General features: G+C 41.0%; 1 protein-coding gene across 13 annotated transcripts in view; it reads right to left on the minus strand.

Moving 5' to 3' along the window:
- Positions 1 to 24,909, minus strand: part of LOC122561485 (protein piccolo) — a 650,955-nt gene that overhangs the window by 160,887 nt on the left and 465,159 nt on the right. For 10 of the 13 annotated variants that reach the window (XM_087999305.1, XM_087999304.1, XM_087999306.1 and 7 more), the window contains 2 exons: positions 10,467 to 10,647; positions 7,332 to 7,526 (listed from right to left, as the gene is read on the minus strand). The exons of 1 other annotated variant lie outside the window; for it this stretch is intronic. In XM_087999305.1, the coding sequence (XP_087855431.1) occupies positions 7,332 to 7,526; positions 10,467 to 10,647 (376 nt within the window). Of the gene's footprint in view, positions 1 to 7,331; positions 7,527 to 10,466; positions 10,648 to 23,102; positions 23,152 to 24,909 lie in introns of those variants that run through there. 2 more of the 13 variants (XM_087999314.1, XM_087999313.1) reach the window with 2 other exon arrangements.

Raw genomic sequence — 24,909 nt, forward strand, 5'->3', positions numbered from 1 at the left:
CTTTCTCCAGCATTTATCCTTTGTTTTTTTTTAATATTAGCTAAGTTCTGGACTACATTCCACACAACTTGCTAGCTGTCTAGCTCTTTCTCATCCTTTAAAGCACTCTTGAAAAACATCTGTCTGAAAAATGTTTTGGTCATTTACCCTAATATTACCTTATATAGCTTGGTATCTTATCTCACTTTATAATGCCCAAAGTGAGATGAGCTGGGATAGTTTACCACATAAAATATGCTATCTAAATGCAAGTTGTTTTGTTCACAATCTCATGATTACCAATATATTCTGTGTTGGATAGGGGTAAATAGTGAAAGGCCATGTCAAATGGTTTCCTCATCCTAAGATAATGCGTGCTATCTTGTACATTTTCATTCATTATTATCACCTTATCAAATGCCTGGAATCATTTTTCTTCTAGTTTTCAACAAATATAGTGCTAGAGATACTGCTACAGAGCTCTAATTTAGATATAGATATAGATATAGAAGAATACAGCGCAGTACAGGCCCTTTGGCCCTCGATGTTGCGCCGATCCAAGCCCACCTAACCTATACTAACCCACTATCCTCCATATACCTATCCAATGCCCGCTTAAATGCCCATAAAGAGGGAGAGTCCACCACTGCTGCTGGCAGGGCATTCCATGAACTTACGACTCGCTGAGTGAAGAACCTACCCCTAACTTCAGTCCTATATCTACCCCCCCTTAATTTAAAGCTATGCCCCCTTGTAATACCCGACTCCATACGCGGGAAAAGGTTCACACTGTCAACCCTATCTAACTCCCTAATCATCTTGTACACCTCAATCAAGTCACCCCTAAACCTTCTTTTCTCTAATGAAAACAGCCCCAAGTGTCTCAGTCTATCCTCATACGATCTTCCTTCCATACCAGGCAACATCCTGGTAAACCTCCTCTGCACCCGTTCCAGTGCCTCCACATCCTTCCTATAGTATGGCGACCAAAACTGCACACAATATTCCAGATGCGGCCGCACCAGAGTTTTATACAACTGCATCATGACCTCAGGACTCCGGAACTCAATTCCTCTACCAATAAAAGCCAGTACGCCATATGCCTTCCTCACCGCACTATTTACCTGGGTGGCAACTTTCAGAGATCTGTGTACATGGACACCAAGATCCCTCTGCTCATCCACACTACCAAGTATCCGACCATTAGCCCAGTACCCTATCTTTTTGTTATTCTTCCCAAAGTGAATCACCTCACATTTAGCTACATTGAATTCCATTTGCCACCTTTCTGCCCAGCTCTGCAGCTTCTCTATATCCTGCTGTAACCTGCCACATCCTTCCTCACTGTCAACAACTCCTCCGACTTTCGTATCATCCGCAAACTTGCTCACCCAACCTTCTAACCCCTCTTCCAGGTCATTTATAAAAATGACAAACAGCAATGGTCCCACAACAGATCCTTGCGGAACACCGCTAGTGACGGCACTCCATGAAGAAACTTTGCCATCAACTACTACCCTCTGTCTTCTTCCATCCAGCCAATTCCTAATCCAAACCTCCAACTCACCCTCAATGCCATATCTCCGTATTTTCTGCAGTAGCCTACCATGGGGAACCTTATCAAACGCCTTACTAAAATCCATATATACCACATCTACCGCTTTCCCCTCATCAACCTCCTTCGTCACCTTTTCAAAGAATTCAATAAGGTTTGTGAGGCACGACCTGCCCTTCACAAAACCATGCTGACTATCCTTGATCAATTTGTGTCAGTATTTCTCATAGAATGAGTTATTATATCCAAGATCCGGTTATGAAATTGGTTATACAGTCCAACAAAGCAGCTGATGTGTGCTTTATGTAAAATACTTTGAAGTGAAAAAAGACTGACTTACTTTAAAAAGTTCTGAACTGGTAATTTTTCTCATCCAGTTTTTTTCTAAGAAGAATTAGAACTTGACAGAGCTTTTTGTCTTGCACTTATCAGGACAATTCATAAAGATGTCAAGTCAGTAGAATAAAAAGACAACATTTAGATGAGAAAGGACTGCTAATTGCTTTGCAAATTGCCTCTGATTTGTGGAGGCATTGCCATGGAGCATTCCGTTAATGATCATTGACAGTTAAAGCCAGGGTTTGTTTACATTTTAAACCGGGCAGAATCATAAGTCAGCAGGGGGAACCTAAATAGTTGTACAAGTATATAGGAGGTTGAGAGTAGTGAGGTTAGAAATAAGGTTTCAAGTTTGGAAGAAGGCACTGGCAAGCAAGAATTCGGTTTGAAGTGTGTCTACTTCAACGCCTGGAGCATCTGGAATAAGGTGGGTGAACTTGCAGCATGGGTTGGTTTGTGGATTTCAATGTTGTGGCCATTTCGGAGACATGGGTAGAGCAGGGGCAGGAATGGTTGTTGCAGGTTCCGAGATTTAGATGTTTAAGTAAGAACAAAGAAGATAGTAAAAGAGGGTGGGGTGTGTGTGAATGGGTGGTGTGGCATTGTTAGTCAAGGACAGTATTACGGTAGCAGATAGGCATTTGAAAACTCACATACTGAGGTAGTATGGGCTAAGATTAGAAACAGGAAAGGAGAGGTCACTTTTGGGGAGTTTTCTGTCGGCCTCCGAATAGTTCCAGAGGTGTAGAGGAAAGAATAGCAAAGATGATTGTCAATAGAAGTGAAAATGACAGGGACTTTAGCTTCCCAAATATTGAGTGGGAATACTATAGTTCAAATACTTTAGATGGGTCAGTTTTTGTCCACTGTGTGCAGGAGAGTCAACAAGGTCAACAAGGGGCAAGGCCACACTGGATTGGATAGGGGTAATGAACCCAGCCAGGTGTTAAATTTGGAGGTAGGTGAGCACTTTGGTGATAGTGACCATAGTTTGATTATGTTTACTTTAGCAATGGAAAGGCATATACCACAGGGCAAGAGTTATAGCTGGAGGAAAGGCAATTATAATGCGATTAGGCAAGATTTAGAATGCATAGGTTGGGGAAAGAAACAGCAGGGGATGGGAACAATTGAAATGTGGAGCTTATTCTAGGAACAGCTATTGCAGTTCCTTGATAAGTATGTACCTGTCAGGCTGGGAGGAAGCTGTCGAGCACGGTAGCAGTGGTTTACTAAGGAACTTGAATCCCTTGTCAAGAGGAAGAAAAAGGCTTATGTTAGGATGTGATGTGATGGCTCAGTTAGGGCACTTGAGAGTTACAAGTTAGCCAGGAAAGACCTAAAGAGAGAGCTAAGAAGAGCTAGGAGGGGATATGAGAAGTTGGTGGTGGATAGGATCAAGGAAAACCCTAAGGCTGTCTATAGATAAATCAGGAATAAAAGAATGACTAGAGTAAGATTAGGGCCAATCCAGCATTATAGTGGGAAGTTGTGCGTTGAATCAGAGGAGATAGGGGAAGCACTAAATGAATATTTTACATCAGTATTCACAAAGAAAAAGACAATGTTGTCGAGGAGAATACTGAGGTACAGGCTTCTAGACTAGATGGGATTGAGGTTCTTAAGGACGAGGTGTTAGCAATTCTGGAAAGTGTAAAAATAGATTAGTCCCCTGGCCCAGATGGGATTTATCCTAGGATTCTCTGGGAAGCGATGGAGGAGATTGCCAAGCCTTTGGCTTTGATCTTTATGTCGTCATTGCCTGCGGGAATAGTTCCAGAAGACTGGAGGATAGCAAATGTTGTTCCCTTGTTCAAGAAGGGGAGTAGAGACAACTGGGGTAATATTAGACCAGTGAGCATTATTTCGCTTGTGGGTAAAATGTTGGAAAATGTAATAAAGATTGGATTTATAATCATCTGGAAAGGAATAGTTGATTGGGATAGATAACACGGTTTAGTGAAGGTTAGGTCGTGCCTCACAAACCTTATTGACTTCTTTGAGAAGGTGACCAAACAGTTGAATGAGGGTAAAGTGATTAATGTAGTGTATATGGATTTCAGGAAGGCGTTTGATAAGATTCCCCAAGGTAGGCTATTGCACAAAATACGGAGGCACGGGATTGAGGATGGTTTAGTGGTTTGGATCAGAAATTGGCTAGCTGAAAGAAGACAGAGGGTGGTGGTTGATTGGAAATATTCGTCTTGGAGTCAAGAGTGTGATGCTGGAAAAGCACAGCAGGTCAGGCAGCATCTGAGGAGCAGGAAAATCAATGGTTTGGGCAAAAAGCCCTTCATCAGGAATGAGGCTGGGCGCCTCAGGGATGGAGAGATAAATGGGAGGTGTTTGGAGCTGGGGGGGACGGTAGCTGAAAGTGCAATAGATGGATGGAGATGGGTGGAAGGTGATAGATCAGAGGGGAGGGTGGAGGAGATAGGTGGGAAGGAAGATGGACAGATGGGATGGGTCATGAGGATGGTGCTGAGCTGAAAGGTTGGAACTGGGGTAAGGTGGGGGTAGGGGAAATGAGGAAACTGGTGAAATCCACATTGATGCCATGGGGTTGGAGAGTGCTGAGGTGGAAGATGAGGTCTAACTTCCGCCTAATATTTATCTTGGAGTTCAATTACTAGTGGTGTACCCGAAGAATCGGTTTTAGGTCCACTGCTGTTTGTAATTTTTATTAATGACCTGGATGAGGGTGTAGAAGGATGGGGTATGACAGTTGTGGATGACATTAAGGTCGGTAGAGTTGTGGATAGTGCCGAAGGATGTTGTAGGTTGCAGAGGGACATAGATAAGCTGCAGAGCTGGACTGAGAGGTGGCAGATGGAGTTTAATGCAAAATGTGTGAGGTGATTCATTTTGGAAGGAGTAACAGGAGAGCAGAGTACTGGGTTAATGTTAAGACTCTTGGTAGTGTAGATGAGCAGAGAGATCTTGGTGTCCATGTACATAGATCCTTGAAAGTTGCCATACAGTATAAATGTTCAGTTTCCCATTTAATTGGTACTCTAGTGAATTGTCCTGATGAGGGCAAAATGAATTTAAAACATGTTTTCTCAAAGTTTAAATAATTATCAAGTTCTGCATGACTGAATGATTATACAAGGTATGATATATTACATTTTGCAATTTAAGGTAATTTGTGAAAGGAGAAATGGATATGCCAATTGTATCAAGCAGGTGTGCTTTGCATGGTGAATCTACCTAATTGCAGGGAACACAGCCATGATGCTAACTGCACAGCTGTTCAATAAGGTTAAGGTGGATTGTTGTGCTTATTAACATTCACATTGAACGTGCTATGAATCCGTTCACTTTTCGTCTACAGATAGCAAATTCTCAAAGCTCTGCATATAGTTTGTTTGAGCTTGACATATAAAAGTGAAATTTTTAAAATTAATTTTTAATCGATTTTAATAATCATGAATCATAATTATTATTTCAATTATTATTTCTTAGCATTATTATTTTCAAGATTGGGAAGGTTCCATTATGTTGGAAAATAGTGAATGCAACTGCTTTATTCAAAAAACAGAGGGAGACAGAAAGCAAGGAACTACAGACCAGTTAGCTTAACATCTGTCATTGGGAAAATGTTAGAAATTAATATTAAGGATGTTATAATGTGACACGAGAAAATGTTCATGTTAATTAGAGAGTGTCAACTTCATTTTGTGAAAAGGAAATTAAGTTTAGGCAATTTATTGGAGTTCTTTGATGAAGAAATATGTGTTGTGGATAAAGGAGAATCAGCATTTAATAAGTGCCACATCAAAAGTTTTGGCTCATGATGATGGCAGTAATATTTTGACATGGATTTAAGATTGACTGACTCGCAGGAACCAGACACTAGGAATAAATTGGTACTTTTCAGGTTAGCAAGTTGTAATGACAGCGTATTACAGGGATCAGTGCTAGGTCCTCCACATTTTACAACTCGTAAAAGTGACCTAGATGGAGGAATGAAGGGTATCATTGCTAAATTTCCTGAAGAAACAAAAGGTAAGTGGAAAAGTAAGCTATGAAGAGGGCTAAGGTGGCGACATAGTGATATCGATAGGTTAAGTCAGGGAGTAAAGATCTGGCAAATGGTATATAATGTGGGGAAATATGAAATTTACTATTTTGGTAGGAAGCACAGAAAATAAATATGTTATCAAAATATTGAGATGTTGAAAAGATCTGAGATGTAGGGGAATAGGGTGATCTATGAATAAACTACAATGGCTTGCATGAAGGTACAGTAAGTAAATAGGAAAACTAATACAATGCAATTGCTCATAATGAGAGTTCAATACAAAAGTAGTGAGGTTGTTCAGTTGTGGAGTACTGTTGACAATGTCTGTTTCTTTATCCAAGAAGGGACGCAAATGATTTAGAAACAGTTCAGAGAAGATTTATTCAAGTAATATGTGGAATGGATGGATTATTTTATGAGGAAAACGTGGACAGTTTAGGCATTCACTGAAGTCTAGAAGAATAAGAGGTGGTTTAATTGAAGGGTGGATTTGGAAAAGATATTTCCCCTAATGGGAACTAGGGATACTATTTAAATGTAAAGGATCAGCCATTTAAACCAAAGATGAGGCTTGTTTTTCTATCAAGGGATCAGAGATTTTGAAACTCTCTTCCTTAAAAGGTGGAGAAAACAGAGTCTTTGATTATTTTTAAGGTAGAGATAAATAGATTCTTGCTAAGCAATAAGGTGAAAGGTTATCGAGGATAGACAAGAACATGGATTTGAGGTTCCAGTCAGTTCCATCTCAAACGTACTGAATGGGAGAAAGACTCGGCCAAATGGCTTATTTCTGTTTGTTCACATGTTCAGGGCATTATTGGATATGGATCTAGGTCTGCAATAACCAGTTTAGGATTATCTGGATTGTGACAGCTGGAAGCAAGTGACAGAGATCACAGCAGTGTCAAATGGATTAACAGTTGCTGAACACCTCTTTTGTTGCTCAGAATGTTACTTCTAGCAATCGTGTAGCAGGTGCATGAACGAAAAACACTCAATAACAGGGAGCAAAAAAATTTAAATTATTAAAATTACACTCTGTGGGTACATTAATCAGTAGAGTAACTAATAATGAGTGTTATTACTAATAAAATGGAAACTGATGTGAAGGTTTATGTCACCCATCAGATATTTTGTTCAAATTCACATCTACATAACTGGTTGCTTTGGTTGAGGGACTAACAATAGAGGAACAGCCAGTTTCACTGCCTTATCCCAAATGAAAAGTCACAATTATAGGAAAATGATCAGTGATGTATAAATACGATTCACAGAGAGGTACGGCTACATACGGTGAGCAGATGATGCAAACGATAGGAGTGAACTGAAAAAAAAACTGGATTAACAGAGGCTCAGAAAGTTAAGGGAGTTCAGACAAAAGGCAACAGATGAATGTTAAGCTGCCATGCTGAGGAAGTTATTTGCGTCGTTTACTTGGCTGGAGTCGGAGCTGCTGCACGGCTGCTTCTGCTGCAGCAATGGCGGCCCCAGCATCTTCCAGGTGGGTCTGGGTGACACTGGTTTTGCTTTGGCTTCGAGATGGCCCATGAGAACGTAAATGTCCTTCTGAAGAAGATTTTGAGCTGGCAGGACTGCTCTGGGATTTCTCAATGGTGGCCACGTGCATTTCTGGTGGAACAAATATCAGTGATGAATGTAGTTGTCATGACATTTATTTTCAGTGGTTTATTTTCTGTATTCCAATCTTTACACAATTACTCTGTCATTGGATAACAGAAATATTAAAGTAATCTGTGAGTTAGGTCTGCCTCCATTCCAGCCACTTTCTCTATGAGGGCATCCAAAGAGCAGGAAAATCGACGATTCAGGCAAAAGCCCTTCATCGGATGCTGCCTGACCTGCTGTGCTTTTTCAGCACCACTCTAATCTAAACCCTGTGCTTACAGACTCCATGTCTGTTCGAATTCAAACAATCACCATAATGTAAATGCATGTCTTTACTGCAGAAGCTTTAATCTGGTGAAGATCTGTATTTTATTGTAGGAACAGTTAGATATAGGGAAAACTTATCAATTTGAAAACATTGTAAATCTTAAATAGCATTAACGCTTGACGACCCATTCAGCAAAGAAATGACTCTACTGAGGACAGATGTTGTAAACTCAACATCAGAAATTTAACCAGGTCCAACCTGCAGGTGAGAAGCACTAAATACCAGTCAGCTAGAGCTAATAGGTTCCACGATCAAATGTTGACAACTACACACATCCATTGAACCCAGATTCACATCATTGTTTTAACATCGGAAATGTCAGTTTGAATGTTAGTTCTGATGGACACAGCTTTATTTTGCATGTGTAAGATCAAGTACATAGAAAAGAAACAAGCAGGAGATCACATGAAATAATTGTTTTTGAAAAAAATATTCTTTATTCTTATTAAGTTGTGAAGGCATTGGAACATATTTTCTGGATGGTATCAGTGATGAGGGACTTCAGTTATAAGAAGTTGTTGTAAAAATTACAAATGTTTTCCTTAAAATAGATTAGGTAAAGGGTGTTTTATTGAAGTAAGTCGGTCAGATGTTTTGATGAAGTAGAAAGAATAAAATACTTGCATTTCACAAACTTGTGATGTCCCAAAACATTCATAGCCAGTGAGCTGGAGCTGATATTGTAATATAATTAGCATGCAGAAAGCTTCCTCAAAACCGCAATGTGACAGTAATTTGATAAACAGATTGTTTGGTGATGATGACTGAAGGATGATCCTGAGAGAAATTCCAGTATTGCTCTTAAGAATAGTGTAGTGGGATTGTTCTTGTCCACTTGAGGGTACAGATGGAACTTTGATTGAAGGTTTCATTCAAAAGATTGCAGCTCTCGGAGTGTAGCATTCCTTGAGTATGCAACTGTTAGTGTCCACAGAATGAAATATAATCCTATTCCTAACAAAGGCAATCATGAAACACCTTGTCATAACCAATGCCACCTAACAAGACCGAAGGAGCATGTGCTGCTCTCTAAACTTATTTTCTTCACCAAACTTAAGGCAATACATTGATTCCACCATGAAGGTAAGTGATTAAGAGTCACTAGCCTTGAAATGTGAACTATGCTTTCTCTGTTGCCAGATCTGCTGTTTTTATTTCTGATCTTGAGCATCCACAGTTCTTAGTTTTATTATGTAAATATATTTGCTTGCTACTCAAAGCTAAGAGGCAGAAAATCAGAAGAAATGTTGCCCTAAAGATTCTTGGTAATGTGATTACAGCTGTATGTTCATTGCTGAGCCTGCAGTATGGTTAGGGTTAGGGTTAGAAATGGCAGGAATGCAAATTGTATTATTCTGTGCTTGAGGCTGATACTGCTGCTCACATAATTAGGTGCCACTCCTTAGAACCGTCTGGGCTGTGAGTTTCCACACATTCAACATGTCTGAGGCTGTTGGTTTCTTTTCCCTAAGTAGGGGTCTCGCACTCCAAATGTACTGTCACACTCTTTTATTTACATCTGTACATTCCAAAGCTCTCCAATGTAGTGTCTATGATTTCTTTTTTTCCACACTCATTCTTGTCTGAAATCTTGTCTCAATCTCTACAGATGTCAGAGTGCCATCATCAGTTATATTTTATCATTTGTATTTCCATTATATTTGAAAAATGTTTTCTGATAATCACTAGTCACTGTAGGATTTTTCTTTAATCTGTGATTCAACATGCATCAAAATCACAGGAAGGGACATGTTTGAGTTATTATTAAATCCGGGATATTAATAGAGGAAATACTTGCACATTTAGCTGGGAGTGGAAGAAAATGTCAAACAATATCAGATGCAACTTACATTGAAAATGAACTCAAACTATCAATAATAATATGAAGATTGCTCATGCTACAGGAGTGAGGGAATTTGAAAGATCCTGAACTGGGTTGGAGAAGGCCAAAAGAATATTTTCTTTTCTCGATCATTAAGGTTCTTCTTACAGCAAAACCATAAAAAGACTTTTTTTTTGTAACAAGTTGACAAAAAATTGAAGTATCAAATTTGTTAGCATCAACATTGTCATATGAGCAACAATTTAAATTTTGACTCCTTTGCTTTGTCCATGTTCTTAATGTAATATTATTTATAAATTACTTCAGCCATTGTGACTGGATTCCTCAAAGGTACTGAACCAGACTACATCAACTGGCTAAAAAATGTCTGATGCTGTTGCAACGAAAGCAAATTTTGTTTCCTCAGAACTCAGATAATTTGTTTGACCTTCCACTCAAAAACCCAAAAGTGAATCTCAATATCTTTTTATTACATTTCATTTGTATTACATTTAAAACAGGAAATGTTTTTAGATATGATCAACTTCTTCAATACCCTCCTGAATACTGGAATTACAACTTATCCTCCATCTAGTCACAAAATGAGTGATCGCTTCATTGTTTAGGATGTACTTTCATCTACAAATCAGTGTTCATCCCGGTTACTTTTATTAAGCAGTAAATTAAACACAGACTCCTCCTCCTGTGCAATGGGTGTTGACCCTTGGATGACCAGAGGCATTGATAAAGAAGGAATTACATAAACATTTCATGAAAAGTGAACATCACGTACCCTTGGATGGATCTGGGAAGATACCATGGCTCCGACTCTTAATAACTGAGGGCTTTGGTGACTGCTGGCTGTTTTGTCCAGAATGGGACCTTGCGTGGTCAATACTTTCAGCCTGTTCCTTCAGGGGATACCATCTCAGTGTGTTATCAAAATGTGAGGAATTAGACAAGTCAATCAGCACCTAAAAATAAGATGGAAAAGCTTAAAAATATGAGCCCACTGCTTTGCTTGGAGGTTATTTATTAAATCAGAGCTTGTTGTAATTAAATATATTTATTTAAGTGATAATTAAGGATGGAACCAGGAATTAAAACAAGGCTTTGTATTGAGAATATAATTGGATCATTGTTGGCTGAGAAGCATAGAAAGATTGAATATGTAAGACCCAGAAGGAGGCCAGTCAGTCTCTCATGTGTGTACTTGTCCAATGCAACAGAATCTCAACCACTCCCCTGACTTTCTCTATTGACCTGCAAATATTTTCTCTTCAAAAAATTATCAATTACTGTCTTTTAAACATCTCAATTGAAGCTGCCATCACCAGTGTCAGGCAGGTACATTGTAGAAATGAGACATTGCTGACTGAAATTGCTTTTCTCAGTGTCAAAAATTGCAATGGCAATCATCTTAAGTCTGTCTCCTTTGTTTTTTTCTCCCTTCACCAACAAGAATAGTTTCCCCCTTCACCCCGGTCTGCACCTTTGGGATTTTCCGAGGAGACTATGACATTGGATGCATTCAGGACAAAGACCAATATAGATCGAGATATTAAAGAAAACAAGGGATGTGAGGACAGTGCAGGAAAATGGCTGCGATGAAGATGATCAGAAATAATGTCAGAGCAGGCTTGAATGACTAACTCCAGCTTCCAATTCCCATGTTCCTTAAACTAATCACAAAATGTTTGCATGCAAAAGGAGGCCATTTGGCTCATAAAGTCTGCATTAGCTTTCAGACCACTTTAATGTATATCTCCTGCCTTTTCCTGTAACCCTGTATTTTGTTCCTATTTTTAAAAAAAATCAATTCCCTCTCAATGAATCAATTGAACCCGCCTCTTCCATGCAGTGCAGTCTAAACTCAAACTTCATACTGAGTGAGAGAGTCTTTTCTCACCTCGCATTTGCTTCATTTGCAAATCACTTTAAATCTGTGCATCTAATTTTTGATCTATTTATGAGTGGGAACAGTTTCTGCATATCCATTCTGTTCATAGCTTTTGTAAATTTGAAAACTTCACCTGACTCCATAGTTAGGGGGACAGATAGGAGATTCTGTGGAAATGAAACAGACTCACAGCAGGTGTGTAGCCTCCGGGTGTCAGTGTTTGTGATGTCTCGGATCATGTTTTTGGAATCCTTGAGGGGAAGGGGGAGCAGCGCCAAGTCGTGGTCCACATAGGCACCAACAACATAGTTAGGAAAAGAGATGGGGATTTAAGGTAGAAATGCAAGGAGGTAAGGTAGAAGCTTCGAGCTAGAGCAAACAGAATTATCATCTCCAGTTTGTTACCCATGCCATGTGCTAGTGAGATGAGGAACAGGGAGAGGGAGCAGTTGAACACATGCCTATAGGGATGGTGCAGGAGGGAGGGATTCAGATACCGGGGTAATTGAGGCTCATTCTGGGTAGGTGGGTCCTCTACAAATGGGATGGTCTACACCTGAACCAGAGGGGTACCGATTTCCTGGGGGGAAATGTGTGCTAATTTAAACTAATTCAGCAGGGGGATGGGAACTTGAATTGTAGCTCCAGTGTACAGGATGTTGAGAGGAGTGAGGTCCTGAATAAGGTTTCAAGGTCGCAGGAGTGTACCGGCAGGCAGGAAGGTGGATTGAAGCGTGTCTACTTCAACACCAGGAGCATCCAGAATAATGTGGGAGAACGTGCAGCATGAGTTGATACCTGGAACATCAATGTTGTGGCCATTTTGGAGACATGGGTAGAGCAGGGTATCACAAAGCTAGTCCCTTTTTTCCCTAAAAGCTGTTCCTTAGCTCAAGGAGACTCGGTCCTTGATTTTCTTTTTACAGACGGGCAATAAACCGGGCAGTGCTGCGATCAGTCTGGTTTGGTACAGAGATGAAAAAGATTTTGAGAGGCCTTTTGTTTATATGTAAACAGATGAGACTTTAGGACAAAGTGATCATGCTTTAGAAGTGATCTGTATAAAGAGAGGGATGTGGTCAGCTCTTTAGTTGAGCTGAGCTGAGCAGATTTAGCTCAGTCTTGAACTGGGAAGTTCACCAGGGAGCTGTGTGAAAACTTGCTCTCTCTTTTTTGCCTTTCAACTTCTACCTGTGGGCATGTGTTCCATTTATACTGGTTTTTAAAGGGAGTTTGCTCATTGGGACTGTTCTGTATATTCGGATAAGTCTAGTTGGATAAGTTGAGTTCTGTAGGCATTCTTTATTCTGTTCTTTATGTTTCATTATGTAATTATGTGAATACATTTTTGTCTGTTTTAAAATCTAATAGTCAACCTGGCCATTTTACTCTGGATAATTTTCACTATGCACTTACCAAAACAAATTGCAAAGTTATGGTCTGGGGCTGCCTGTTCAAGAATGTATTGGTCTAGCCTAGTCCATAACAGATTGGATGCTCTTTGCAGGATTTTAAACAGTGAGTGGTAGGTGCCCGTGTCTTTAGGTCAGATGTTGGTTTGGTTGGTTAGACAAAGCTTAGAATAGTAATGGCTCTTTCAGTCGCCAAAAGTTTTCTGGATGTGGATGCAGTAACTTTGGAAGTTTTGCAAAAAGTGAATAAAACAAGTTGCAAGAATTAGCAGAGAAGCTGGAATTGGAACTGCCTGCTTCTCTGAGGAAAGGAGAGATAATTACAGCAGTAGCTCAGCATTTATTCTTGCTGGAGAAACCATCAGAATCCATAGAGATGGGAAGAATTCAATTGCAAATGAAGCAGCTTGAATTGGAGTCGAGAGATAAGGAAAGGGCAGCAGAAATAAAACAGTTTGAGTTACGATTAAAAGCAGGAGAGGGAAAAAGAGACAGCAGAGAAAGAAAAGAGAGCAGCAGAAGAGAGAGAAAAAGAGAGAGCTTTTGAACTTCAAAAACTGACACTTAAAAAGGAAAAAGGCTGGACAGAGAGGCTGAGGGGATGCTTAGTGAGGAAAAGAATGAGGATGAGCAAGCCCCTGGTAGTCAGAAGCCTAGTGAGAAGCTGTTTAAGTATGTTCAAGCATTGTCTAAATTTGATGAGAAGGATGTGGAAGACCTTTTCATCTCATTTAAAAAGGAGCCTAAACAAATGCAGTGGCCAGTGCCAATGTGGGTTTTGTTGATCCAAATGAAAGTTGTAGAGAGGGCTAGTGAGGCATTCACATTTGTATCAGAGGAGGTATCTGGAGAGTATGAGGAGGTGAAAAAAGCCATTTTTAAGTGTATGTAAGCTTGTACCAGAAGCTGATAGACAAATTTTCAGGAATTTAAGGAGGGACCCTGGTCAAACCTTTATTGAGTTTGAAAGGATCAAACAGAGTAATTTGAATAGATGGACAAGAACTTTAAAAATCGAGCAAACCTATGTTGCCCTTAGAGAGGTAATTATTGTGGAAGAATTCAAAAATTCACCGCCTAAAGTAATGCAAACTCATGTGGAAGAGCAGAGAGTTAAAACAGCAAGGTTACCAGCTGAAGTGGCTGATGATTATGAGCAGGTCCATAAAACTCGGTTTGTCTTCCAGAATCAATTTCAGTCCATGAGGGATAGAAATTGGGGCAAAGAGAAATCCTCATGTAGAAAGGGAAAGGTAGATCTCAGTGAAGATCATAAGGAGAACTTACAACAGGGCAAAAAAGAAACCTTAAGGAAGCTGACATAGAGTTATCAGAAATTTTCTTTGATCAGATAAGTGGAACAGAGAAGGAGCAAATAGGTAAACATGCCAGTATCTTTAGCTCTACTAAGCTGATTGAATTACAGCAAAAAGATGAGTTAAAACAGTTATATCAAAAAGCATTTACAAAGAAAGAAAATGAATGCATTCCTGTGTGTTATTACTTAACAAATGATGTCTTAATGAGGAAATGGAGACCATCACACATTCAAGCAGATGAGACAAGGGCAGAGATTCATCAAATTGTTTTGCCAGCAGAGTATAGAAAGGAGATGCTGTGAATGGCACATGAGTTATCTCTTGGAGGTCATTTAGGGGTGAGGAAAACACAGGCTAAAATACAAAAGCATTTTTACTGACCTGGACTACAAAGATGTAGTTGAATTTTGCCAGATGTGTCGTACATGTCAGTTAATCAGAAAACCACAGGCAGTAATAAAATCTGCACCTTTAATACCTATTCCAGCATTTTAGGAACCTTTCACAACAGTCTTGATTGATTGTGTAGATTCCCGATCTCAAACAAAAAGTGGGTTTATTTATTAACTATTAAAATATTTATTATCAATAATGGATGTGTCGACGAGATTTTCAGAGGCAATTCCATTACTCAGCATCACAGTTAAAAGGGTTGTAGAAGAATTACTTAATTTCTTTACTAGATACGGACTACCAATAGAGATCTAGTCAGATCAAGGATCAAACTTCACAGTCAAACTATTCAAGGACTTTATGGATAACTTGGGAATAAAGCTATTCAAATCTACTGCGTATATTCCAGAATTGCAGGGAGCACTGGAGAGATGGCATCAAACATTGAAGATATTCCGTAGATCAGCCAATAAGAGGCGAGGCCACATTGGATTTGGAACTGGGTAATGAACCTGGCCAGATGTTAGATTTGGAGGTAGGTGAGAGCTTTGATGATAATGACCACAATTTGGTTAAGTTTAATTTAGCGATGGAAAGGGATAGGTATATACCGCAAGGCAAGAGTTATAGCTGGAGGAAAGGCAATTATGATGTGATTTGGCAAGCTTTAGGATGCATCGGATGGGGAAGGAAACTGCAGAGGATGGGTACAATTGAAATGTGGAGCTTCTTCAAGGAACAGTTACTGTGTGGCCTTGATAAATATGTACCTGTTGGGCAGGGAGGAAGTGGTTGAGCAAGGGAATCATGGTTTACTAAAGAAGTTGAATCTCTTGTTAAGAGGAAGAAGGAGCTTATGTAAAGATGAGACGTGAGGCTTAGTTAGGGCACTTGAGAGTTACAAGTTAGCCAGGGAGGACCTAAAGAGAGAGCTAAGATGCCAAGAGGGGTCATGAGATGTTCTTAGCAGGTAGGATCAAGGAAAACCCTAAAGCTTTCTATAAGTAAGTCAGGAATAAAATAATAACTAGAGTAAAATTAGGGCTTGTCAAGGACAGTAGTGGGAAGTTGTGCATGGAGTTAGAAGAGATATGAGAGATGCTAACTGAATATTTTTTGTCAGTATTCACACAGGAAAAAGACAATGTGGTTGAGGAAAATACTGAGCTACAGTCTATTAGACTAGACAGGATTGAGGTTCACAAGGAGGAGGTGTTAGCAATACTGGAAAGTGTAAAATAGATAGGTCCCCTGGGCCAGATGGAATTTATCCTAGGATTCTCTGGGAAGCCAGGGAGGAGATTGCCGAGCCTTTGGCTTTGATCTTTATGTCATCATTGTCAACAGGAATAGTGCCAGAAGACTGGAGGATAGCAAATGTTGTTTCCTTGTCCAAGAAGGTGAGGAGAGATAACCCTAGTCATTATAGATGGGTGAGCCTTACATCAGTTGTGGGTAAAGTGTTGAAAAGGATTATAAGAGATGGGATTTATAATCATCTGGAAAAGAACAAGTTGTTTAGGGATAGTTAACATTGTTTTGTGAAGGGTAGGTTGTGCCTCACAAACCTTGAGTTCTTTGAGAAGGTGACCAAACAGGTGGATGAGGGTAAAGTGGTTGATGTGGTGTATGTGGATTTCAGTAAAGCATTTGATAAGGTTCCCCACAATAGGTTATTCCAGGAAATTCAGAGGCATGAAATTGAGGGTGATTTAACGATTTGGGTCAGAAGTTGGCTAGCTGAGAAAAGACAGAGGGAAATGGTTGATGGGAAATGTTCATAGTGGAGTTCAGTTACTAGTGGTGTACTGCAAGGATCAGTTTTGGGTCCACTGCTGTTTGTCATTTTAATAAATGACCTGGGTTAGGGTGTAGAAGGATGAGTTAGTAAATTTGTGGATGACAGTAAGGTCAGTGGAGTTGTAGACAATGCAGAAGGATGTTGCAGGTTACAGAGAACATAGATAAGCTGCAGAACTGGGCTGAGAAGTGGCAAATGGAGTTGAATGTGGAAAAGTGTGAGGTGATTCACTTTGGAAGGAGTACAGGAATGACACCACCCACGCCCTCCACCTCCTCCAGGATTTCCGCTTCCCCGGTCCCCAACGCCTCATCTTCACCATGGACATCCAGTCCCTGTACACCTCCATCCCCCATCACGAAGGACTCAAAGCACTCCGCTTCTTCCTTTCCCGCCGTACCACCCAGTACCCTTCCACCGACACCCTCCTTCGACTGACCGAACTGGTCCTCACCCTGAACAACTTTTCTTTCCAATCCTCCCACTTTCTCCAAACAAAAGGAGTAGCCATGGGCACCCGCATGGGCCCCAGCTATGCCTGCCTCATCGTAGGGTATGTGGAACAATCCATCTTCTGCAACTACACTGGCCCCACGCCCCATCTTTTCCTTCGCTACATTGATGACTGTATCGGCGCTACCTCGTGCTCCCACGAGGAGGTTGAACAGTTCATCCACTACACTAACACCTTCCACCCCGACCTCAAATTCACCTGGACAGTCTCGGACTCCTCCCTCCCCTTCCTAGACCTTTCTGTTTCTATCTCAGGCGACCGAATCAACACGGACATCTACTACAAACCAACTGACTCCCACAGCTACCTGGACTACACCTCCTCCCATCCTGCCCCCTGTAAAAACGTCATCCCATTCTCCCAATTCCTTCGTCTCCGCCGCATCTGCTCCCAGGAGGACCAGTTCAAAATACGTACAACACAGATGGCCTCCTTCTTCAAGGACCGCAATTTCCCCCCCGACATGGTCAACGGTGCCCTCCACCGCATCTCCTCCACTTCCCGCTCCTCCGCCCTTGAGCCCCGCCCCTCCAACCGCCACCAGGACAGAACCCCACTGGTCCTCACCTACCACCCCACCAATCTCCATGTACAGCGCATCATCCGCCGTCACTTCCGCCACCTCCAAACAGACCCCAGCACCAAGGATATATTTCCCTCCCCTCCCCTATCAGCTTTCCGTAGAGACCACTCCCTCCGCGACTCCCTTGTCAGATCCACACCCCCCACCGACCCAACCTCCACTCCCGGCACCTTCCCTTGCAACCGCAGGAGGTGCAACACTTGCGCCCACACCTCCCCCCTCACTTCTCTCCAAGGCCCCAAAGGAAACTTCCATATCCGCCACAGATTCACCTGCACCTCCACCCACATCATCTACTGCATCCGCTGCAGCCGGTGTGGCCTCCTCTATATTGGGGAGACAGGCCGCCTACTTGCGGAGCGATTCAGAGAGCACCTCTGGGCCACCCGGACGAACCAACCCAACCACCCTGTAGCACAGCATTTCAACTCCCCCTCCCACTCCACCGAGGATATGCAGGTCATTGGACTCATCCACCGCCAAACCACAACAACGTGACGGTCGGAGGAGGAGCGTCTTATCTTCCGACTGGGAACCCTCCAACCACAGGGGATGAACTTGGACTTCACCAGTTTCTTCATCCCCCCTCCCCCCACCTTATCTCAGCCGAATCCCTCCAGCCCGGCACCGCCTTCCTGACCTGCAGTCTTCTTCTTGACCTCTCCGCCTCCATCCTACTCCGACCTATCACCCTCACCTTGACCTCTTTCCACCTATCACATTTCCAACGCCCCTCCTCCAAGTCCCTCCTCCCTACCTTTTATCTTCTCCTGCTGAACACTCTCTGCTCATTCCTGAAGAAGGGCCTGTGCCCGAAACGTCGAATCTCCTGTTCCCTGGATGCTGCCTGACCTGCTGTGCTGTTCCAGCAATAAAGTTTCAACTTTGATCTCCAGCATCTGCAGACCTCACTTTCTCCTAGGAGTACAGGAATACAGAGTACTGGGCTAATGGTAAGATTCTCGATAGTGCAGATGAGCAGAGAGATCTCAGTGTCCACATGCATAGATCCCTGAAAGTTGCCACCCAAGTTGATAGGGTTGTTAAGAAGGCATACAGTTTGTTAAGCTTCACTGGTAGAGGGATTGAATTTCGGAACCATGAGGTCATGTTGCAGCTGTACAAAACTCTGGACTTGGAGTATTGCATACAATTCCAGACGCTGCATTATAAAAAGGATTGGAAAGGGTGCAGAGGAGATTTAACAGGACGTTGCCTGGCATGGAGGGTAGGTCTTATGAGGAAAGGTTAAGGGACTTGAGACTGTTGTCATTAGAGAGAAAAAGGTTCAGAGGTGATTTAATAGAGATATATAAGATGATCAGAGGATTAAATAGGGTGGACAGTGAGAGCCTTTTTCCTACAATGGTGATGGTTAACAATGAGGGGACATAGCTTTAAATTGAGGGTGATAGATATATGACAGGTATTCGGGGTAGTTTCTTTACTCAGAGAGTAGTAAGGGCATGAAATGGCCTACCTGCAACAAGTAGTAGAGTCGCCAACTTTCAGGGCATTTAAATGATCACTGGATGAATATATGGATGATAATGGAATAGTGTAGGATAAATGGTCATTGATTACACAGGTCAGTGCCACATCGAGGTTTGGAGGGCCTGTACTGCACTGTAATGTTCTGTGTTCTACGTTCTATGGTGAAGAAGCAGTACTCTGATAGATTGTAATTTTAAATAAACCTGTTAGGCAATGACCTTTGACTTTGAAAACTTCGACCAATCTCCTGCCGTCACTTTCCTTTCCAAGGAAAGCAATCCCAACTTCTCCAATCTTTCCCCATAACTGAAGTTCTCATCCTTGATTCGATTTTTACAAACCACTTTTGTGTTCTCTCAAATGCATTCCTGACATTTCTATAATGTGAAGCCTGGATTTAACTCCCACCTGCTCCAGAGGTGTGCTATTACATCTCCAAACACATTGATCAGAAATTACCTATAATGTGGTGACCAGAAAAGTACATAATACTCTAGCTGAGGTTTAACCAGTGTCTTATATCAGCTCGAGATAACCTCACTGCTCTTGTACTCTATTTCTCTAGTAATGTAAGCTTCATTAAAAGCCATCTCTGTCTAACCTGACAACTTTATTTATGTACATACACTCCCACCTTAATACTGCCTTTCCATATTCTTTCTGATAAAACAAATCACCTCACACTTCGCACTGAACTCGGGTGGCATGGTGGCACAGCGCCAGAACACCTGGGTTCAATTCCCGCCTCAGGTAACTGTCTATGTGGAGTTTGCATATTCTCCCCGTGTCTGCGTGGGTTTCCTCCGGGTGCTCCGGTTTCCTCCTACAGTCCAAAGATATGCAGGTCAGGTGAATTGGCCATGCTAAATTACCCGTAGTGTTAGGTGAAGGGGTAAATATAGGAGAATGGGTCTGGGTGGGTTGCTGTTTGGAGGGTCGGTGTGGACTTGTTAAGCCGAAGGGCCTGTTTCCACACTGTAAGTAATCTAATCTAATCTAAAATTTAATTTGTCCCCTATCCGCCTACTCTACCAATTTGTCAATGTCATTTTTGAAGTTCCACACCGTCATCCTCAGTTTACAATTTGTCCAAGTTTGTATCACCCACAAACTTTGTAATTGTCCCCTGTGGACCACAATTTACATCAGTTGTATATATGAGGAAAAGCAAGAGTTCCAATTCCAACAGCTAGGAAACTTCAATATAAACTTTTGTCTCACCCAAAAAATACTTGTTAACCATTACTGTTGGTTTCCTGTTTCTCAGCCTATTTTGTATCTATGTTGTCACTGTCTCTTTAATACCATGACTTATAATTTTTCCCACAAGTCTGCTATATGACGTGAACACACTTTACAGCATTAAATTTTATATCCACTTGTCCATCTGTTTCACCAGCTTATTTGCATCTTTTCAACTTCTTTCTGTTTATTGCCACTCAGCCAACTTCACATCCATGTTGCTACTGTCATCTTTAATTGCAGGAGCAATAACTTCTTTATAATTCTGTGATGTGGCATTTTATCAAATCCTTTTGGAAATTCATGTCCATTGCATCAACAGTGTTATCAACATCCACCCTGTTATCCCATTTAACAACTTAAGCAAGTTAATTTTAATAAATCCAGTGGACTTTCCTTAATTAATCCACATTTGTCCTGTTAATTTTGATACTAATTATTGTTTCAACAAGGTTCTCCACCATCATGGGTAAACTAACTGATTAATGACGGTGTATGAGGATGCAGTGGATAGAAGGCATTGAAGCATTGAATCGGCTGTGATAGAATTGAATGGTGAGGCAACCTTGATGGGCTGAATGACCTATTTCCATTCCTATGAAACCCCTATCTTAGTTTCTGCCTTTTAGGGGCCTGTAAATTGCTTCCCGTTAACTTCTTATTATCTAGAAATGAATGCTGAGAATTTCCAGCATTTTATAGGTTTATTTCAGATTCCCAACAAATGTATCTTGTTTTGGAAATTTTATACATGCTTTTAAGGTTGATCTTCAAATTATAAAATGAGCATCAAATGAAATAAAGAAATGACTTATTTTCAAAAAAGTTTCAAAGTAGTTATAGATGATGGAATATTTTAGGAGAAGACAGCAGGTGTTACATACATTTAGTCATTTGGTCGTACAGACCTCAGTATTCATATGGTCACAGTGTCATAGAGTCTTACAGCAAAGAGACAGGTCCTTCGGCCCAGACTGATCCATGTTGACCAAAATGTGCATTCATAACCCCATTTCCCTGCACCTGGCCCATATCCTTCTAAGGAGCAGGAGAATCGACGATTCAGGTGAGAGCTTTTCATCAAGATCGAAGCTTTGAGCCCAGGAGTAGAGGAACAAATGTGTGTGGTCGGGGGGGGAGAAGGGGCTGGGGGAAAGGTAGTTGAGAATGCGGTAGCTAGATGGAGTTGGGGGTATTGGTGACAGGTCAGAGAGGAGGGTAAAGTGGATCGGTGGGAAGGAAAATGGACAGGTAGGACAAGTCATGAGGGTAGTGCCAAGTTGAAAGGTTGGAACTGGGTTAATGTGGGTAGAGGGGAAATGAAGAAACTAGTGAAGTCCACATTGATCACGTGTGGTTGGAGGGTCCCATGGCAGAAGATGAGGCGTTCTTTCTCCAGCCGTCAGATAGTTAGGATGTGGTGATGGAGGAGGCACAGAATCTGCATGTCTTTGCCAGAGTGGGAGGGGGAGTTGAAGTGTTCGGCCACGGGGTGTGGAATTGGTTGGTGCGGGTGTCCTGGAGATGTTCTCGGAAGCATTCTGCAATTTACTTGTTTCAGAGAAACATAATTTCTAATAAATGAGAGGTCCATTCATAAGTCTGATAATAGTGGAGAAAATGCTGTTCTTGAATCTGTTGGCATGTATTTTCAAACCTTTGCATCTTCTGCCCAATAGAAGGGGTGAAAGACAATATAACTGGGGTGGGAGGGATCTTTGATTATGTTGGCTGCTTTCCTGGGGTAGTTGGAAGAGTAGGTGGAGTCAATGGATGGAAGGTTGGTTTTCGTGATGGACTGGGCTGTGTTCATGACTCTCTGTAATTTCTTGTGGTATTGGCAGAGCAGTTGCTATACCAAGCTGCAATGCATCCAGATAGGATACTTTTTGCAGTGCATCTATAAAAATTTCTAAGAGTCTTTGTGGACATGATGAATTTCCTTAGCCTTCTGAGGAAGTAGAAATATTGGTGTGCTTTCTTGACTGTATCATCGACGTGGATGGCCCAAGATAAATTGTTGGCAATAGTTATGGGGACAATGCAAGACAGTGAAGTTGAGGATTATCAAAGTAGACATGATCTCTTTGAATGACAGAGCAGATATGATGGACTGAATGGCCAACTAGTCCTCTCATAGTTTACAGTCTTCTGGGAGTAGGCAGCATAGAAGGTACATGGTAGGTCTGGGCAGAGTTTTAGGGTGCTGGAATTTGGGCAGATGAGAAAATGGTGAAAGCTGAAAGACAGGATTCCTCATAATTATTTTTTGAACTGGACTGATATCCTCGTGAATTATATTACAAATGTTAAATGGTTATTTTGCAGGAATATAGTAACATAGGCACAGGAATAAGCCATTCATCGCCTTATGCATACTATGTCATTATGGACTGTGGTTTATTCATCTTAACGTCATTCTTCCGTACTATTCTCATGGCTAATTATGTAAGAAGGGTGAAGAAATCTATTTGATGATTAGCACTTCACAGCTTTCTGGGGTAGATTCCAAACAGCTATTACCTTCTGAGTGGAAATACTCCTCCTCCTCTCAATCCTAAATAGCTTCCCTGTTACTCTGTGATTGTGTTCCATAATCGTTGACAACCTAGGCAGGAATAATATCTTTTCTGCATATTTCTTTTTTAGACCTTTAAGAATTTTGTACATTTCAATGAAGTTATCATTCATTTCCCAATTTATCACCATTTAAATAGTATTCTGCATTTTGGTTTTTCCTACTGAAAGGAAAAAACTTTACATTTACTCACATTTTATGGCATGTGCCATGAATTTTCTCACTCACCTAACTTGATTTCTCTTTAGAAACATGAAAAATGAAAAAAATAGGAATACAATTAGGTCATTCAGCACATCAAGCCTGTTCCACCATTCATATTATGGCTGATCAAACATTCCAATGTCTTTTACTCATATTATTACCGTAACCCTTTACACTATTGGCAAATGATAAGACACAAGTCAGGAGTGTGATGGAATAGGTTGAGTGCAGCTCCAACAAGACCCAAGGAGCTTTGATTAACACCGCATCCACAAGCATCCATGCCCTCTACCACCAATGCTCAGTAGTAGCAATGTGTTTCATCTACAAGATCACCAAGACTCCTTAGAGAGTACCTTCCAGACCAATGATCACTTCACTTAGAAGAAAAAGGGCAGAAGAGACATGGGAACACCACCAGGAACAAGTTCCCTTCCAAGCCACTCACCATCCTAACATGGAAATATATCACTCTTCCTTCACTATTTGTGAGTCAAAATCCTGGAATTCCCTCCCTAACAACATTGTGCCTCGACCTACAGCATATGGACTATAGTGGTTCAAGAAGGCAGGTTCTCAAGGGACAATTAGGGATGGGGAAAAATTATGGCCGAACCAGCAAAGTCCACATCCTGAATTTGAACAAAAAAAAATACACAGATACATATTTTCTTTAAGTGAAAACTGCATTAATTTGGGCAAAATACCCAATTATGGTCATAACACTGAGCAAGACATTTTTGGTTGCCCAAAATAAATCACACCCTCCTCCATACATTATTTCTTTTTCCTGCTGTGTTTTATTAAGTTCTATCATTTGTTTCTGCTTCTGTTGCTTCAGTTTAAATAATTTAAGATTCCTACTCATGTCGTTTTCTGTCTTTTAGAAGCAATATAGGAGACTTTTTCTGTCGGTGATTGTAAATTAAATGCTTCCTTGGTCAAAAGATGATGGCTTTTATGATTATGAACTCTGAGGCTAATTTTCCAAACAGACATAATGGAACAGCAATGATGGGATATTTATTTGCTAAGTGTCCTAATAATCTTTAGAGCACTAAAGTAAGCCATTAGTAAAGATGCTTCCTCTATGACAAGCGTTCTGATGCTTGCAGTACAGTCAGTGCACTCCTCACAAGTTGCTTATTTAAATAGTTATTTATGATGTTATATAAATGATTTGGATGTGAACACAGCAGGTATAGTTAGTAAGTTTGCAGATGACATCAAAATTGGAGGTATAGTGGATAGCGAAGAAGGTTACCTCAGATTACAACGGGATCTTCATCAGATGGACCAATGGGCTGAGGAGTGGCAAATGGAGTTTAATTGAAATAAATGCAAGGTGTTGCATTTTGGGAAAGCAAATCTTAGCAGTAAGGTCCTAGGGAGTGTTGCTGAACAAAGATACCTTAGAGTACGGGTTCATAGCTCCTTGAAAGTAGAGTCGCAGGTAGATAGGATAGTGAAGAAGATGTTTGGTATGCTTTCCTTTATTGGTCAGAATATTGAATACAGGAGATGGGAGGTCATGTTGCGGCTGTACAGGACTTAGTTAGGCCACTTTTGGAATATTGCATTCAATTCTAGTCTTCTTCCTATCTGGAAGGATGTTGTGAAACTTGAAAGGGTTCAGAAAAGATTTACAAAGATGTTGCCAGGGTTGGAGGATTTGAGTTACAGGGAGAGGTTGAATAGGCAGGGGCTGTTTTCCCTGGAGTATCAGAGACTGAGGGGTGACCTTATAGAGGTTTATAAAATTATGAGGGGCATGGATAGGATAAATAGACAAAGTC

This window comes from Chiloscyllium plagiosum, unplaced genomic scaffold, assembly GCF_037043375.1.
Source record: "Chiloscyllium plagiosum isolate Xiang-an unplaced genomic scaffold, Cpla_swu_hap1 HiC_scaffold_23, whole genome shotgun sequence".
NCBI lineage: Eukaryota > Metazoa > Chordata > Chondrichthyes > Orectolobiformes > Hemiscylliidae > Chiloscyllium > Chiloscyllium plagiosum.